General features: G+C 41.2%; 1 protein-coding gene across 1 annotated transcript; it reads left to right on the forward strand.

Annotated features, from left to right (window-relative positions):
• Positions 1-1289: 1289 nt before the first annotated feature.
• On the forward strand, positions 1290-18446 carry LOC308079223 (solute carrier organic anion transporter family member 1C1-like; the record flags this gene model as incomplete). Its single annotated transcript, XM_080420599.1, has 14 exons — positions 1290-1340; positions 5917-6058; positions 6791-6923; positions 7092-7216; positions 7527-7673; positions 10106-10204; positions 10882-11136; positions 12036-12200; positions 12864-13059; positions 14717-14882; positions 15387-15571; positions 16591-16655; positions 17454-17571; positions 18233-18446. The coding sequence occupies 14 exons, from the start codon at positions 1290-1292 to the stop codon at positions 18444-18446; spliced, it is 2061 nt and encodes a 686-aa protein (XP_080276725.1).
• Positions 18447-20200: the final 1754 nt, after the last annotated feature.

Raw genomic sequence — 20200 nt, forward strand, 5'->3', positions numbered from 1 at the left:
GGAACGCATTTGTGTCACTTTTAGATTTCTTTAGGCTGTTCAAAAATAGCAGATATACAAGCTCATAGCGCGGCACCGAGTGCCGCGCTATGAGCTTGTAGATCTGCTATTTTTGAAAAATCTTTTTTTTTTTTTTTAAGAATCGCCTCAGGTCTTTGGTAACGTGTGAATCTCATGCTCTTTGGCACATTCATGTGAGTATGTCAGCTATGTAAATAATATACAGTAGTATTTGCAGTTATGTGATACGTTTCAGAGGCGAGTTGAACACCTTTGTGATGATGGACAGCAGAATTGTGTGATCACCATTTTGGTGGTGCGCCCAGTTAGGCAAAACTCTTATTTATTAGAAATGAGTGTGATCTTTCAACTCCCAACTTGAAATCAATCTCACTGAGAGGCCATTTTTGTATTCTAATTGTAATCTCTAAAGCATTTGGTAACTCTTTGGGGAAATGATACGAACATGAAGTTAAAGCTGCCCAATCCACCCGGGATTTGTACCGGAGTGGGAAAGAGTCATTTCCATTTGAGTTTTATGCAAATATCTGTGGACAGCAACCAGCAGGTGTCCTCCCCAACACCAGGGTCTAAATGTCTCAATAGAACCCCAACAATTAAAAATGGAGTTTGAAGTTATAAGGGGTTTGTATAGGAAGGGGGCGTGTCTGATAAAATGAATATCAAATATCTAAATACTGAATCAAGCAACTTAAAAACTGTCTGGAGGGCTCACAAAAGCCTGAGTAGACGATAAAATTACCCAAAGTTTTTTTGAAAGTGAAATATCCCTTTAAAGCAATAAAAGTAAAAGATCTAAAATGTTTGAAAATAGCAGATATACAAGCTCACAACGTGTCGCATCACGACGCGTTGTGAGCTTGTAGATCGGCTATTTTCAAATAGCCTGTGTATAAAATAGGACCAAAGGGGTTAATGTATGTTTTATAATATAATCATTTATATCTGCAAAGTAACTAGTAACTGAAGTTTTCAAATAATTGTAATGGAGTAAAAGTGCAATATTTGCCTCTGAGATGTCATGGAGTAGAAGTAAAAGTACTGAGAACTGGAAATACTCCAGTAAAGATAAATACCTCAAAATTACTTAAGTACAGTACTTGAGTAAATGTATTTTGTTACTTTCCACCACTGCTAGTTATATTCTATTAACATACTCTACCTACAGAATGGTTTAAAGAATGTTTATCGATGTGTTTTATCACTAATGTAATTGTGTTTGTCAGATCTTGTGTGTCTTTCTCTCTGTGGATCCACAAGCCAGTATCATGAGTGTTGAGACCAAGGCGCCACGTGAGGCTTGCTGCTCCAAGCTCAAGGTCAGCACCCTTGTCATCACCGATTATATTTAAAAGGCACTTTACTTTTACTATGGCAGTGGTCCTCAAACTGTGGGTCGGGACCCCTTGGGGGGGGGGGGGGGGGTCCTCAAATGATTTTGTGGGGTCCCCACAGGATTTGCTTAATGTGCAACATTGTTTTCTCACTCAAGAGTAAACAAACCAACATGTATAAGTCTATAACAGGGTCCCTGCACATTTTTCTAAAGTGACAATTTAAGGACTTTTAAGAAATGTGTTACTACTTTAAAAATGAAAAACAAACAAACAAACAAACAAAAACAAAACACATTACTGCGTCAAAATAATTGACAATACTATAAACTATTATCAAACATTGGTAAAATTGTCAAATATTCCTAAGAAAGAGGGAAATATTGTGAAAACGCCCACAAGGCCTCGCAACGTGTAGGCGTATTTTCACAATATTTATCTGCGGAACCGAATCTCCCATCATTCCAAGTGCTTGTCAGGGTGGGGGATCCCCAGTTAAAATATGATTATTTTGGGGGTCACGGCCTGAAACGTTTGAGAACCACTATCAGATGTATGGAATTGATTGTGTTTTCTGATTAGCCTTAACAACATTTACATTGAAATGATGTTTGGGAGAGAGAAGGAAATCGTCCAGTATGTAATCTGACCTTATACTTAACATTATTGACACCTCTATATATGAACCAACAAACAAGATGTGAGGTGATTCCATTATAATAATAATAATAATAATTATTATTATTTTTATTATTCCTGTACATGATGTTTGATGGGACCAAACATGTACAAGCTTTACACAGTAATATCCTTATGTAACCAAATGGACCCTAACCATTTGTAGTACTGTAAATTTTGTACACTCGTAAGATTAACGACTGCAGAGGACTTTACTATATGCCAGGCTCTGCCATTTACCCACCAAAGGCATGTTCACCTGTTGTAAAAAACACTGAACTATAGGATGTACAGCCAACGAGCCATCCTACAAAGTAAAGCCCAGTAATGGTTAACAGTCTTTACAACAAGGCTTGAGTCTTACACAAACATCACCAACAGCAAAGTGTGAACTGACCATGGTGCAAGAAATTGCAGACATTCCACATGTTTCAAAATATACCAAATGGAATCATGCTACAATTCCACAAAGATATGTTAAATGTATTTAGATAAGCCACTAACATTTTAAATATTAGATTGCCATTCTTTGTGTATAGTCAAATGAAAAACTAACAAAGACAATGGACCAGCTAATGTCAGGAAAAGTACGGTGTGTGTGTGTGTGTGTGTGTGTGTGTGTGTGTGTGTGTGTGTGTGTGTGTGTGTGTGTGTGTGTGTGTGTGTGTGTGTGTGTGTGTGTGTGTGTGTGTGTGTGTGTGTGTGTGTGTGTGTGTGTGTGTGTGTGTGTGTGTTTGTTTGTGTGTGTGCGCGTGTAAGGTGATCACACACACACGTGTGTGTAAAACCAGCTAAAATAAATGCTAAAAAGGTAGGTCTTTAGTCCTCTCTTAAAGCAGTCGACCGACTGTGGTGCTCTCAGGTGGACAGGGAGGGCGTTCCACAGTTTGGGGGCAACCGAGCAGATAGCCCGGTCGACCATGGTACGTAGATTGGCCTTGTGGGTGTTGAGGAGGTTGGTGTTTGAAGAGCAGAGGTTGCGGGTTGAGGGTTGTAGGGAGACTAGTTCCTTGAGGTAGGAGGGAGCGTTGCCGTGGATGCACTGATGTGTCAACAGGGATATTTTGTATTGGGTCCGGAAAGCAACGGGAAGCCAGTGGAGTGAACGGAGGATGGGTGTGATATGCTCATGTTTGCGCACTCTCATCAGGACCCTAGCAGCGCTGTTCTGAATATACTGGAGCCTTTGAAGGCTCTTGCTAGGGATCCCGATGAGAAGTGCGTTGCAATAGTCCAACCTGGAGGAGACAAAGGCGTGGACGAGTTTTTTCTGAATCTACTAGCTTGAGTGTGGGACAGAGTTTTGAAATGTTTCTGAGGTGAAAGAAGGATGTTTTGCATAGATATTTGATGTGGGCCTCGAAGTTGAGGTGAGGGTCCATTTTTACTCCCAGGTTTGTGACAACCGGTGAGAGGGGGAGGTCCTGTCCGGAGAAGGTGATGCTGGTTATGGGGGATGTTTTTATCTGGTGTGGGGTGCCTATAAGAATTACTTCAGTTTTGGAACTGTTTAGCTGCAGAAAGTTGTTACTCATCCACGCCTTTATCTCCTCCAGGCAGGTAGTGAGAGTGGATAAGGGCGGTAGTGATGATGATGATGATGATGATGATGACTGAGCGGCAGAGGGGATTTGCTTGGTTTTTATGTACAGTTGTGTGTCATCAGCATAGCAGTGGAAAGATATTACATGCCTGCTGATGACACGGCCAAGGGGTAGCAGGTACAGGGTGAACAGAGTGGGACCGAGGACAGATCCCTGGGGGACACCACAGGTGACAGGCTGGGTGAGAGATTTTGAACCTCCCAGGGAGACGTACTCTGTCCTGCCAGAGATATAAGACTTAAACCAGTCTAATGCTGTACCGCTGAGTCCCATGGTGGAGTGAAGGAGGGTGAGAAGGATGCCATGCTCGACGGTGTCAAACGCAGCGGAAAAAAGGTCCAGGAGGATGAGCAGAGACGGGGAGCCATCATCAGCCACCATTAGGAGGTCATTTGTGACCCTGACCAGGGCGGTTTCCGTGCTGTGGGCGGAGCGAAAACCAGATTGGAATGTTTCATAGAGATTGTTGAGGTTGAGATGATTTTGTAGTTGTGTGGACACTACTTTCTCCAGAATTTTAGAGAGGAATGGGAGATTTGAGATGGGCCTGTAGTTGGTCAGAATGTCTGGGTCTAGGGAGGGCTTTTTGAGGAGGGGTGTTAGAATGGCAGTTTTAAGAACGGGTGGAATGTGGCCGGTCCGGAGGGAGAGGTTGATGATTTTGGTGATCAGGGGACTTATTGCAGAGATGTTGAATTTGACTAGGGTGGTGGGAAGGGGGTCCAGGGCACAGCTAGAGGGCTTCATCCTTCCAACAATATCCTCAACCTCCTGCTGCGTGGTGTTGGTGAAGCAGGAGAGCAGGTGGGACCCTGTCCCAGACTGTGGGACAGCAGTTGGGACAGGGTGGAGTTCCACGACCCCTGGGTCACAGAGTTATCTTAGATTACGTCGTACAGTGGTGGAAAGTAACTAAGTACATTTACTTAAGTACTGTACTTAAGTACAATTTTGAGGTATTTGTACTTTACTTGAGTATTTCCAATTTCCAATACTTTTACTTCTACTCCACTACATCTCAGAAGCAAATATTGTACTTTTACTCCACTACATTTACTTGAAAACTTTAGTTACTAGTTACTTTTCAGATATAAATTATGATATAATGAAACATACATTAACCACTTTAGCCCTATTTTATACATAGGCTATTTGAAAATAGCTGATCTACAAGCTCACAACGCGTCGCATCGCGACGCGTTGTGAGCTTGTAGATCTGCTATTTTCAAATATTTAGTACTTTTACTTTTGGTACTTTAAGTACATTTTGATGCCAATACTTTTGTACTTTTACTCAAGTAAGTTTTTTATTCTGGACTTTTACTTGTAACAGAGTATTTTTATATTGCAGTATTGGTACTTTTACTTAAGTAAAGAATTTGAGTACTTTTTCCACCACTGCATATAAGAACTGTGTTCCAAAAATAAACGAATGAAAACTCTGTGTCGTTTATGAGTTACATTTGACGTCTGTGTTTGGGGGGAAAAAAAAAAAGAATCAGTTGATGCTTCGTATCCTGGAGTGATTTGTTTATTTTTGGAACACAGTTCTTATATGACGCAATCTAAGATTTGCCTATGGGAATTCCAATAGAAGAAAATTACTCAGTGCCCTCTAGTGCAGGGGTTCCCAAAGTTGGGGTCGCGACCCCACTTGGGGTCGCGGGAGACTGACGGTGGGGTCGCAAAATTATTTTGGGTCATAATTTTTTTTTGAATGGATTTTTGAATGGATGAAATACAACCTACAATTATTACAAATAGTACATTTTACCATTTTAATACATTTCAAATGCGCACAGAACGTGCAAGTTTATGTGCATAAATTACCTCCAGGTTTAGGTGGGGTCGCGAGTCAATGACCGCCTTATTTTGGGGTCGCGGGCTGAAAAGTTTGGGAACCCATGCTCTATAGTGGCAGTGATATCAGACTTCGGTGCTCTATACTGTAGTAGCAAATGAGTAATGCATCTTTGTACCTGTTCATTGTGGTCAGTCTGTGGAGAAATCGGCAAATAATAACAATTACCTATAGTTTGATACCGAGAGCACAGTGTTTTACCAGTATAAAAATTAGTAATTACATAGATTTGGCTTTTTTACACAAATAGACTTGACTAGGAAAAAAATGTCATGCCGCCTTCATTCAACAATGTGTGTGTGTGTGTGTGTGTGTGTGTGTGTGTGTGTGTGTGTGTGTGTGTGTGTGTGTGTGTGTGTGTGTGTGTGTGTGTGTGTGTGTGTGTGTGTGTGTGTGTGTGTGTGTGTGTTTTCTGCAGCTCTTCATGATGTCCTTGTGTTTCGTGTACTTTGCCAAAGCCTTTGGGGGCTCCTATATGAAGAGTTCAATGATCCAGATTGAACGGAGGTTTGATATACCCAGCTCGCTTGTCGGAGTCATAGATGGCAGTTTTGAGTTGGGTATGTTTTTCCCTGAACTCTACAGTGCTCATATGATCTGAATTGAACCCCAAAATGGCATGTCAGTAGGCTTCAGCGGTGTAACAATATTACCAGGATATCTAGGAATCCAGGCTCCTCTTTCTTTAAACTGATAGAGATTCTGAATCTGTATTGAGGCGATGTATTGTTATTGTAGTACATAGCATGCACCACCAGAGGGCAGTTTGAGCGGAGTTGAAAAAGATGTATTTTTCGTGCAACTAAGTATAAATTACCCTTTTGGGTGAATTGGCTGGCTAGAGCTAAGAATAATTATGAAAAAAAATTATTGACAATCAGTCAATTATTATTACTGGATGAACTTGTTTGTCCTTATATTTCACGTTATTCTGTGCGTCAAGAAATAAAGGGACAGGGAGGTTTATTTTAGAAACATTAGATCCAACAGCAATTATTACAATCGAATTCAGCAGACTAAACACTGGTACTGCAGAATGGTTGTTGTTTCTGGTCAGAAACTAGAAATTAAATATGCTTAATACAAACCTCTCTAAAAAAATGCATATGTCTCAGGCAGCATAGGGGAGCATTCCAGCCCATATCTACCACATATCCACCACTGGCTATGGTCCAGTTAGCATTTTAATTTGAAATACTGCTAGGGAGAAAATGTATCACAATGGTGTCATTAATTAATTAATTAATTCATTCATTCATTCATTCATGCCTCCATCCATCCGTCACTCCCAGGCAACCTGATGGTCATAGCCTTTGTGAGCTACTTTGGGGCCAAGCTTCATCGACCCAGGCTGATCGGGGCCGGCTGCCTGGTCATGGCTGCTGGGGCCTTCTGCACAGCCTTGCCTCACTTCTTCTTGGAGCCGTCAGTGCACAATTTCATTAATCTTTTACTATCCTGTTAAACCTTGTAAAGCAAGCTACTGAACAATAACACAAACATACTGTATTGCAATACATACTGTCATGTAAAAATTTTGCAACCCCACATGTTCTTGTGATTATTGTTATTGTTATTGTCTCCATCTCTCAGGTATAAATATGAGACCAGTGTGTCTCACAACACAGACGTCAATGCTACAGACACCATTCTGCCCTGTATGTCCAACAGCAGTGGCATCGCTGACGATGAGTTACCCTCTGCAGAGAGTCAAGCAGGTGACATGACGGCCACAATCCTTGGGATCACATTTTGCAAGAATTATGCTAAGAATCTTCCATCTCAGATCTGTATCTAGTTTTCTAATTCTAAAGCAAGGTGTAACTGTTTCACAGAAACTATAATAGGCTATACTTGGCCAAAATGCTTTTGTAACTGCACAATCTAAGTCTAGTTGTCTTTGGTTGCACAATCATCCATCGTGCAACCTAGTGTCACGCACCGCTGTACGCCTATTAGATCTGCTATTTTGACACTGTTGTTGGACAAAGTATAAATCAGGCCTAAAGTTGGGTTATCGCTCCACAGCCTGTGAGAAGGAGGCCGGCTCATCCATGTGGGTCTATGTGTTCCTGGGGAACATGCTCCGAGGCATCGGAGAGACGCCCATCATGCCTTTAGGAATCTCCTACTTGGATGACTTCTCCAGAGAGGAGAACACCGCCTTCTACCTCGGTGAGTTATTATTTTGCAATTGGAATTGTAGGAGTTGAGGCATTACATTTTTTTGACTCTGTTCCACTGATAAATATTGTGAAAATAGCCGAAAATAGCCGAATAGCCGAATGGCCGAAAATAGTCCTCACGTACAAAGAAGGGGGTCATTGAGTACGCTCCCCAAAGAAGCGTGACTATACTACTCCTGTTTTGGCCTCTCTCCATTGGCTCCCGGTCCGTTTTGGAATTGATTTTAAGGTTTTAATGTTTGCTTTTAAAGAACGAATGCCCCCGGCTATCCTCACAGACCTTATCGAGGATTAAATTCCATCCAGACCCCTGAGGTCGGCCGACCAGACGCTACTGGTTGAGCTCACGACCAAAAAAAAGGACTAGAGGTGATGGAGTTTGCTGCGGCTGCCCCGAGGCTCTGGAATAGCCTTCCATTTAATATTAGAGTCTCTCAGTCCATATACATTTTTAAATCATTATTGAAGACATATCTCTTTTCTCTGGCCTTTGAGCACAGCTTATCTGATACAAATAGTCTTTCAATTGCTGCATGTATTTTTGTATTGTATGGATTGTCACGTTGTTGTTTTCTACTGCTGTTTTGTATTGCACTTTGGTTGGCCTCGGTCATTTGAAATGTGCTCTATAAATACCATTTTAGTTGAGTTGAGTCATTTATCTCGGTTGGTTAAATTGCACGTCCTTCTGCCCGTGTTACTTTCATGTCACTCAACCTCTCCACCATATTTTGAGTGGGTGTGTTTATTTAACGTAATATTCAATTCAAAGAGCGTATTTCTGAACGCACCTGTACTTCCTAATATGTACAGTCAGGGCCCTTTAAATCACCCCACTATAGACGAATCCACAGACGCGCTGCCTGTAGCTGCCTGTAGCTGCCTGTAGCTGCCTGTAGGCGGCCATTGCTGCGGTGTTGCGTCCGCGGAGCGTTGACACCGCAGCAATGGCTGCGCGCAGGGCAGCGCTCCGTGGATTTGTGTATAGGCTCTATGCACAGAAGCCTGAAACTGAACCTCTTCCTTACTCCCTTCACAGGTATTACCAATGATACTGATGAAGGCTCTGTTCCGTTCTGGTCAAACAGAGTCAGTGTGCTGATATTGTGCATGTTGGCTCACTGGACACACTCTGCTACACCAGTGGGTCTCAGAGTGTGGTCCAGGGACCCTCATGGTTCATTGAGGGGGTTCCAAATGGCCCCTTACGGGTGTGTAACTCTGAGAGTGTACAAATGGACCCGTAAGGGTCCATTTGTACACTCTCAGAAATCAAAAATAAATCAAAAAGTTTGAAAACCACTGTGCTCCGCCTTCATTAGTATCATTGGTAACACCTGTTAAGCAAGTAAGGAATATGGCTGCTGTGCATAGAGCCTATTGCATGAACTAGAGCTGACAGTTCCTGGGGAAATGTGTGTTCTCCCTTGTAGATCTGTTTGACATCATATTGATGGCTTGTTGTTTCTTTCTGCATCTATTGTTCTGCACTTTGATTAATTTGATTCGGTTGATGACGTGATGACCTCAGTCACCTCCACATTCGGGCAAGGTTTAAGACCCATTGACTTCCATTATGTCTGGAAATGAACACATTCCGAATGTCATCACCAGTCTTGCAAGCTTAACATTCCATCATTGTTGCAAAGCTGTGAAAACAAAAACTAAAAGTATACAACATATCAAAAAGGTTGAATGGAGTTGAACATTTTAAAGTTGTATGTTTCTGTGTATGATTTACACATTTACAATTTAGGCATTTAGCAGGTGGTCTCATTCAGGGCAAGTACACACAGTGTGCAAGCAAGGTCAGAGTAATAAGAGTCATGAACCCAAGTCAACCAGCAACAGGGTGAGAGCTCAAGTAAATAGACCGCTAAGACAACAAGTTAGAGCTACCAGGATAGAAGTAGTTATCAAAACAACAGTCATAAGTGTTAAGTACTTTAGATAATTTCACTGGGTATTTTATCTCTATTTCATGGATGTGTTCTAGCTCTAGTTAACTAAATGTCCACTTTTCCATTGATCCTTTCCAGTTTTTACAGATTTTCACCCAGCTTGTCTGTCTCCTCTCTTCCTGTCTTTTTAGGCATGAAAACTAGAGCCTCAATACAGAAAAAATCTAAATATTGATCTAATATTATGCTAAAAAGAAGAAAACCTGTTTTGCAGAAGCCATTGCTAAACTCATGGCAGTGCCCATGGCAGCATCAGACTTAATCTTAATTTTAGGATATTCCTAAATTAGGACGCTTGTCATTTGCTGCAGAATGTAGGGGATAGCTTTCCCTAAATACAGTTAGGAATCATTATTCTGCAATGGCAAACATATTTATGTTGTAATGACTGACTCTCTGTCTCTGTGTCCTTCTGTCTGTCTGTCTGTCTGTCTGTCTGTCTGTCTGTCTGTCTCACCAGCATGCATCCAGACCATAGGTATGCTAGGTCCTATTGCAGGGTACATGATGGGTTCTTACTGTGCCAAAATCTACGTGGACATCGGCATTGTGGACTTGGGTAAATACTTTCTTTTTGGTTGTGACGGCAACATGTTAGTGGCCTTTTTTAATACAATATTTCAATATGCCGCCCAACAAGGGAAATATGTTCAGAAGAAGCAACGGCATTGCTCTTTCCACTCTTTGGACAACTGCACTGTTTGTCTACCAGAGGCTATGATGACACGACAGGACCTTCCAGTAATCCAAGCCATCATGAGTCATGTTTGGGAGACTCTCATAATTGATCATTGTTGTTACAGTAGCTCAGTTTATGTATGACATCTTTGTTCCTGTTTGCTTGTGTCAGAACACTCTGTCCAGCACAGGGGTTCCAAAACTTGTCCATGACAAGAGCTCCCAAATAGCCATAGCATCATCAATCTCTGAAATGTAACTTTTTCACTATAATTTTTTTCTTTCTCTTCTGCACTGTAATTGTATTTGTTATTTTTTACTTCTTTTGTTTTATTGTATCCTATAATGTCATTTTAAATGTTTCCTTTGCTTGACATATTGCCTTGTTGTTGAAATGTGCTTCACAAATAAACTTGCCTTGCCAAAAAGAACAGATCTACAAGCTAACAATGCATTGTGACGTGGCACATCATTAGCTTGTAGACGTGCTCTTTTTGGCAAAGCGACAGCGTCGTAAAACGGAGTATGAATTAGGCTTCATCTTTCTCCTTCTCCCAGAGAGTATCACCATCAACCATAAGGACTCTCGCTGGGTGGGGGCCTGGTGGCTAGGCTTCCTGGTGACTGGCATCCTCATGCTGCTGGCCGGGATCCCGTTCTGGTTCCTCCCCAAATCTCTACCCAAGCAAGGCCAGGAGGATCCAAGCGTGGAGCCGCCGTCCAAAGAGGCAGAGCAGGAGAATTTCCTACCCGAGGACGACCGCTCCCACAAAGAGGAGGAGAAGCCTGTTACCCTGGCTGAGCTGGCTAAAGGTGCGAAATTGCATTTTTGACTTGATTAACCACTTGAACTCCATATGGGTAACTGGAGTCCCTCAGGGCTCAATACTAGTACTAGTACTACTGTCTTTTCCGTTTTCTGTTATTGTGGGGAAAGCTTTCGCTGAATGCTGGGGTTTAAGTGGTTAATTCAATGAAAGGTGTATAAAATGGAGGTGTCGAAAAATAATAATAATAATAATAATTAAACCGTGAAATAATTATATAATTGTAGTGAGATAGTTTCACAAATGATCTATGTGTCAAATCTGAATTTGTGAAAGGCGAAGCGATACAAAAATAATTGGCAATGTTGATTACTTATGTAAACAGAAGTAACGGTAGCTTTGACCTCTTAACTGTGTCTTAGCTGTGCTGGATAAGGATTCTGCAATAAAACACACCTGCCAGGGATCAATAAAGTCTAATCTAATTAGGTCAGAGTTGAGGTTCAAACAGCGTTGTGAGACAAACCAGGCACAGGAGTAGGCCTGAAGAACACCAGTACACCAGTAGGCCTACTTTATGTCCTGAGTGTAACAGCTATTCACTAAGCAAGATAATTGAATTAAACTCTGCTAATCTTTATTGCCCCGCAAAATGATCTACAGCCTTTTTTTTAACCGCTTACACCCTATATGAGGTACTCGGTCGACCAGGGTCCCCCCAGGGGTCTGTGCTTTGTCTCCTTTTTTTCTAAAATAGAACGTATGCTGATCTAGCTATTCAAGCTCACACAGCTTGTAGATCAGCCATTTTCGCAGAATGATCACCAATTTTTTTGCTGAATGTTCGCCAATTACGACATGCCCAGAACAGGGACACGAGGGTTAATGTGGTTAATAGAGCTATTGGTGCTGACTTTTCTTCCTCATTGTCCTGTTTTTCATCAGATTTCATTCCTTCTCTGAAGAGGCTTTTCAGCAACGGCGTCTACCGGATCATCATCCTGGTCGGCGTAGTGGCTGTTAATGGCTTCGTCGGCATGATCACTTTCAAACCCAAGTTCATGGAGCAAGTCTACGGCCAGTCTGCCTCCAAGACCATCATGTTGATAGGTACAGTGTAGCACCATCTTTGTTGTCGTTGTTCCTTGTTTAACTGCACTTTGAATTCCAAGGCGGTCGAAACAATGATGTTGATGGAAGGAAGTGTGACTTCCAGAGATTATCTCAACTTGAAAGTGAAGCGCAAAGCACTGCAGGTGTTCCAATTGTGTGTTTGTTTTTGCATATAGCCTATAAAACTGTGGTATGTGTATGTACAAGCCATGCCTTTTGTGATTCTTTACCATGGGCTCCGACACGTGGCTCACATTTCAATGCATGTATGTGGGTCCGTGCAACGTGAGTGTCCTACAAATTGCGCCTTTTAAAATCTCTGGAGTGCACTGAGGGCAAGTCTGATTCATATATATCCATCTGTAATGGCTAACTTACCAAAGTAATATCCTAACCCTAAAATATAGGGTGTGAAGTGAGTTTTGAGCTTAGATTTAAAGCTCAATGGTAATAGAGAGACTAATTCAGAGAAAACGGCTCAGTAGGTTAAATTCCTGCCGCTGCCTGATTGTTCTTTTTTAACTGGAGTCTGGATGAATGGTGAATCAGATACAGTACGACAGCTGTAAAGCAAATAATTGTCTCTAATACTACTACTATGAACCTCCAAAACAAAACAAAAAACACATGATCTCTCTCTCTCATTATCCTAACAATCAGGTACCATGAGCCTGCCGGCGGTGGCGTTGGGCATCATCACAGGGGGTTTTGTCCTGAAGCGGTTCAAACTGGGCATCGTCGGAGCAGCCAGGATCTCCTTCAGCACCACCCTCCTGTCCTTCGGCCTGCTCTTCATCCAGTTCTTCCTCTACTGTGACAACTCACAGGTGGCGGGGCTCACTGTCGACTACCAGGGGTGAGTGGTCGTATATGCATTTGAAAGGCCTACTGCACTGTTTCCCCAAACTTTGGATCGCTGACCAATTTTTATGGGTCCCTTTTTTCTGTTTCCTACATTTAAAAAATGTATATTATTTCAAACGATTAAAACGAGTTTAAACAAAACAAAATCACAACTTTTCGTCAAATTAAAAACAACTCCAACATTTTTCAAAAGTATTTCATAAATAAAATGAAGAAAATCGAATAATTTCCATAAATAAATAGATACAAAGTTTGAGAAGTAGTGAAAATAGCAGATCTACCAGCTCAAAACGTGGCGCAAAGCGACACTTTGTGAGCTTGTAGATCTGCTATTTTCACTAGATTGGGTACCGGGAAAACGCCTAATTTATCTTCTGGGTCTTGAGCTAAAACGTTTGGGAACAAAAAAACGTGTTGTGACAGTGTTTTATTCCCATATACTGTACAATAGAGTCTACTGGACAGTGGTTGGGGTTTGCGCATCTGGGGGAGATGCGCAAACCTCCTCATGCGTTACAATCTCCTGGTGAAAAGAAAGTCTGCATTTGGGTTTTAACAAGGCTGTAACATGACTACAAATGTGTCACGACCGTTTGCTGACTTGCTAAACCCTCTATATTTAGTAAAACGTACTCTACTTGGTACACTCTTTTTTCACTCTTTCAGTCTACACCAAATCTCTTCGGCAAATTAGCCGATCTACAAGCTCACAACACGTTGCGCCAACCATAAAAAGAGACCATTTTTTAAACACATTTTGGAACTTTCTGTTACTTACATGCACCTATTTGAACAATGTGAAGCTGATAGCTTTCTTAATGTAGTTAATATGATTTATCTGAGCACTTTCATTTTATTTGTGCTTGAAGAAAGTCATTTGGCAGAGCCTTGTTTGTGTGTGTGTGATGTTCAGACTTTTATTGATGTATCAGTTCCATGTTTGAATAGAAATAAAAATAAAAATTCTGAAAATAGTGATAAAAACAGCCATTTGCGCACGCGCAGGATCAACTGTGATGCACGCTTTTCAGGATTGAGGACCAAAGCAATCGATCACAGACTCACCAAAACAATACACTAGTCGATCCCAGAACTATAGATCCAAGTATTGCTGTAACTGTTTTAAACGTACCCACACTGATACACAAAATAAGGAAATGACCCACAAATAACTGATGGCCAAAATAAATACATCATACAAATACTTAGGGACAGGTCGTTCTTTTAACGACCTGTCGTTAAAAGATAAATAAAAAAACACGATGACCTTCCCAAAGTAATAAAATTAAACAGAGAAAACCCTCCCTAGGGTGTCAATCAACAATCTATTGTCTTGTCCCATTGTCATATTAAAATTATGTTAAATTATGATATCATACAGTATGCCACAATGGCCGTCTTGCTGTGAGGCAACAGAACAACAACAGTGAACTTGTAGATTTGCAATTTTTTTTGGTAAAGGGAAATGCTTGCAGTTGCAGACATACGTACCTGGGGGATAGGCCTGCTGTATACTGTATGGTGTAGGTTGTTAAAGGACATGCAACTCATCATAGTTCATACGTAACTTGTGTTTGCGTGCACGTGTGCATTTGTGTGATTGTTTGCCATGTGTATGACATGTGCAATTGACTGTGTTTGCACACCAGGACCCCGCAGGTCTCCTACCAGCCTGAGACCATGTTGTCCCAGTGTAACATGGGCTGTTCCTGCTCACTAAAGCACTGGGATCCTGTGTGTGCCTCCAACGGCATGACATACGCTTCACCCTGCCTGGCAGGCTGCCAGAGCTTCACAGGCTCCGGCAAGGACATGGTGAGTCAAGTCAAGTCAAATACATTTGATATTGTACCAGGTGAAGTCAATGTGCTTTGCATTAAAAAAAAAAAAAAAATTAAACTAGAGAGGGGCGCTCCAAGCGCATATCTCCGCCACTCTGGGTTGCCTATGACTTGGCTGTGTTCCAATTCCTGATTGATTGGATTTATGATATATTGTGGGGTTTTCTTTGTGTCTAAAGAAATAGACACCCACAATTTTTAAACCTATTACTGGTAAATTGGTATTATGTAATATCAAAATCCCCTCCAACCTCTATGGGATTTTTGCCCGTGCTTGCAGTATTTCAGCTCTGTCTTAGTTTAAGTGTTTTTATTCTCACCTATACTGTCTCCCCACCTTCCTTACGACCCCCCCCCCCCCCCCCACACACACACACACACACACACAATACACCAATACACCACTTTGTTCCCAGCTTGCCTGCGTCAATCAACGAAAGGTCATTTCCACAACCCTTTGACATGTATCTTCCTTTAGGTGTTTGGTAACTGCACGTGCACGAGGGAGATGATGACCCCGGGCATGAATACGTCGGCCGTGCTGGGCCAGTGCCCCAGGAAGGGTGACTGTGACCGCGTGTTTAAGATTTACATGGCCGTCACCGTGCTGGGAGCCTTTGTGTCTGCATGCGGTGCCACACCGGGATACATCGTCCTGCTCAGGTCAGATATCGTTTATTTGACTCTGCAAATCCCAAGTGGTGTAAAGTAACTAAGTGCATGTACTCAAGTACTGTACTTAAGTTAAAATGTTGAGGTACTCTTTTACTTTCTTCAGTATTTTCAATTTCCAATACTTTTGCTTCTACTCCACTACATCTCAGAAGAAAATATTGTTATTTTGCTCCACTACAATTATATGAAACCTTTACTAGTTACTTTGGACATTTTTATTATTATTACAAAACACACTAACCACTTCAGCCCTATATATATTTTGTCATATTTGAAAATAGCGGATCTACAAGCTCACAATCATCGCGACGCATTGTGAGATCGGCTATTTAAAAAAAATGAATTATACATTTTGAACTTGAAAAATCTATAATGCAGTATTGATACTTTTACTTAAGTAAAACATGTGAGTACTTCTTCCATCACTGCAAACCCCACAACACATTTGATCACTTCATTACTACTGGCACTCACATACACAGCTCATCAAGCCAATCTCCTATGCCAGTGGTTCTCAAAGTGGGGTCCGGGGACCCCCAGGGGTCCTTGAGGGGGTTCCAGGGGGTCCCCAGCTAAATTAGTTAATATAGCATCACCACTTTAACCCTATATGCATCTGGCTATTTGAAAATAGCAGATCTACAAACTCGAGAAAGAAATCTTGAAAAAAATGTGGAATATTAATAAATATCTTTATCGTATGGATGTCCCTGGCACAAAATATTTACAGATGGGGGGTCCGTGGCCAAATACATATTAATTTGGGTGTTCCTTGACATGGAAAACCTCCTGAATGTGTATGTTTCACACCTCTGTCCATGGTGCTGAATAAGCACAGTGCCAGCTACCAGATAAACGTATAGCATATGGCCAGCAGTGTGTGTGCATGATACAATCATCACAATTAATTCACGGTAGCGTTTCACTCCCCAATTCAAAATTGGAACATGTTTCGACAAAGACTAATAAAAGTAGTAATGTGTGAATGTTTGTGTACATTGCTGTAGGTCCATCCAGCCGGATCTGAAGTCACTGGCTTTGGGAATGCAGACCTTGATAATAAGAACTTTGTGTGAGTACACCTGCAGGCAAGATCTTTCAAGATATGTAATTTTGTACATCACATATACAATGTATTTTTATGAGAGAGAGAGAGAGAGAGAGAGAGAGAGAGAGAGAGAGAGAGAGAGAGAGAGATGAGAGAGAGAGAGAGAGAGAGAGAGAGAGAGAGAGAGAGAGAGAGAGAGAGAGAGAAGAGAGAGAGAGAGAGAGACGTAGAGGGCAGAAACGTAATATGGCAACAATGCAAATTGCAGGATGACATCACTCTTCTGTAGCTCTGTAAATTACACAATTTAAATAACCATTAGCCAAAACAGCCTCCAATAATCTAAGAAGTTGCTCATGCTAGACCCTTTATAAAGAAACATTGGAGTTCAAAATAAGTATGACCGGAGGCTTAAAATGATCATATTTGAAAGAAAACTATCGTACACAGCTAAAAAAGAGAAATGTAGAGTGTAAATATGTAATTTCACCAAAAAAAAAACTATTTATTACGTGACAAAAACGCATCACACATGCTGCGTGGAAGCAGGCAACTTCCTTCCTGTGATATGGCGAAATTATCGTACATTTGGGCATTTTTGGAATTATTGATCGTACATCATACAGAGGGTAAAATTATAGTAGTACAAATACGATAATTATCGTACATCTGGCAACACTGGTGTACTGTATAGGTTTTAGGTTAGGGTGAAAATAAGGGTTAAGATAAAGGATAGGTGGGGGTTACGGTTAGAGGATTCATTCTTTCAACATAAAACTACCATATTTCATTAACAAAATATGTGTGTGCACATGCTTTCAGCTGGGATCCCTCCTCCTATCTATTTTGGAGCAATTATTGACCTGACATGTTTGAAGTGGGGCACCAAGCGCTGTGGAGGCCGCGGAGCATGTCGACTCTACGACTCCAATGCATTTAGGTAGAGTGAAACCAAGCCGTGTTCTGTCATTCAACAATGCTTCACATGTAGACCAGGCATACACTGCAGAATGAGTTAACCCAGGTTCTCTTATTGTATTAAAAATATCTCTACATTCCTTTAACATATTCCATATGTACGGGGAGTTTCTCCCCAGGCGCAGGTGATGTGTGATGCCGAAGGAGGGGTTCACCAAGGGCACCATGAAAGCTATAATGCCAGGTGCTAAGACTGGGTTTTAGCACCTGGCTCATGGTTGGCTGTTTTTAGCTGCCTTCCACTTCTCGGAACAGGTCTAGCTGGATCCGACAGCTTAGATGGTGTACAGTGTATACATTTTCATATAGTTCCTTAGTTTTTCATTGCACCATTGCCTCACAGTGCGTCTTACGGAGTTCCCCCATAAAGTACATATGGAAAATGTAAATGAGTGAAGAGATGCGTCTCAGTACCGTAGAGAATGTTTGGTTATGATTGAAACCTTTGCTTTCTGATAGAAGAGATCTCTATCGCTCAAAGCTGCTTGGAAACAAATTCCAGGTGCATTTCGCAAGAGAGATTTACATTTGGCTGCCAATGAAGTGTATTGCTAAAGCTAAGCATTAGATGCATTATGTAGTGCTACATAAGTCACTAACTACTGTATGTGTGTCCATTTTAGATTTTCATTCCTGGGTTTGGTATACGGGATCTATGGTTTGAGCTGTGCACTTTGGGGACTCCTCTACCGCAAAATAGTGAAGAGACAGAAGAAGGTAGCCCTGAGGAACCAAGCCACGGAAAATGCTATCGAAGCCAATGGAATTACCAGCGGACATGCTAACATCAACATCATCAATAACAAAGAGGATATGGAGAAAGACAGCACTATTTGAGTTGTTTTTGTGTCATGCCCAGCATTCAAGCCCATTCAAGTGCCAGTGAACTTTTACACTTGTATGTGTTATTGGTTTGGTTTGGTTGCCTTCCATATGGTATACAGTATACACACTGAACTGTTCAAACACAACGGACATTATGCTGGCTCTGTATTTGTTAAGGTATAGAGCGTATGCAGTGGAAACAATTTAGGGAAGATGTGTAAAACATGGGTCAGTCACTTTATACCTTCAAAGTATAACTTAGTATATATTTTAATTTCGTTGCTGTCTGGGTCGGAAACCTTGTACAGTTACTGTTACTTTTCAGGAAATGGAAACAAAGAACCTGTGTTCCAATGAATACAATGGAGTTATTATGTAGTCACAAGCTCTTGTTTATACTTTTCATTGGTACAATGTTTATAAACCCCACTGACAGACCACTTTAACTTTCACTTAAAAAACAAATCCGAAATGGCAAAGGAATTGAGATCTACAAGCTCACAACGCATCATGAAGCGATGCGTTGTGAGCTTCTATATCGGCTATTTTTGTGACTTTCGTGTGACGCTGACGAAGTAGGGCGTACATTTACAAAAGAAAACAAACAGATACAAGGTTTCTGCCCGACTGCAACAATTTGTTCCAGGCATGGGTGTTAAAATGTTTTTTTTTGTTTTTGTTTTTGATATGCCCTGTACTGAACAAACACTATAGCAATGATTATCGTAATACACAACTTACACTTTTAACAACATTTTAGTCTATCTATGCAAAACGAATTTAGACACATTTTTTTAACATTTACGGTAAGTCATATGAGCTGATTCTGTTATAATGACAGAATTGTCTCTTTGTGCAGAGCACGGTGTTATTTGTTAGGATGTCTTAATTGCCTTAATTGTCTAATTCACGTATATAGACTAGAAGAAGTGTGTTCCTTGAACAGCAGGTCTTCGCCAGGCCAGGGTGCCAACCCACATTTTGTCCGCACATTTTGGAAGGCAGTCACAGCCAATTGGAATGGAATCGGAAAAATCTGAACCGATGTGTACCGATTTGTTAGTTTTGGCGGAACATCTAGTCTTGCAAGAGTCATAGGCCAAATGTGAAGGACCCTGCTATAGCGCCACCATGAGGCTGATGTTCCTTGGCCTACTGGGAGTGTGCATGAAAAGTTTCACACCACACAAGTGCAGATGTACAGGAGCAAAGACTTGTCCGAGGCTAGTTGCAAAGTGGCTATTTCTAACCTGATGCACAGTGGATGTAACATGTAAAGTCAAGTGTCTTTTTGGAATAGCCTAATACAGTATATCATGTACTGTATTCCCCAAATACACTTGACTTTTGTCTCTTGACTTGGCTAGGACTTGTGCCACAGTTGGACAAAGTTGGACTCAAAGTCAATGAAAACTTTACTTGTGGGGATCTCTGACTCGCACACACCCACCAGACAATATCTAAACACAAAGTAACATGTACTTTGAGTAGTTTATTGACCAAGTACTTTTATACATTTCTATGGGAGCAATTGTACTTTTAATTTAATAAACCTTTGTAGTACTCTACCCACCACTGCATACTACTGATTACAATTTATTCATTTGAATATATCCTGGCTAAAATGGAGCAAAACAAGTGATGTTCTCAATGTGATTTTCTGCAGTATGGCAGAGATGGAACTCAGACATAGGGGTGTCATGCCTGCTACTGATTACAATTAAGTGTGTACAGTGCACCTAATTGCATTTCATTTTCACATTCTA

Source organism: Gymnoscopelus braueri (assembly GCF_963280865.1).
Source record: "Gymnoscopelus braueri genome assembly, chromosome: 23".
Lineage (NCBI taxonomy): Eukaryota > Metazoa > Chordata > Actinopteri > Myctophiformes > Myctophidae > Gymnoscopelus > Gymnoscopelus braueri.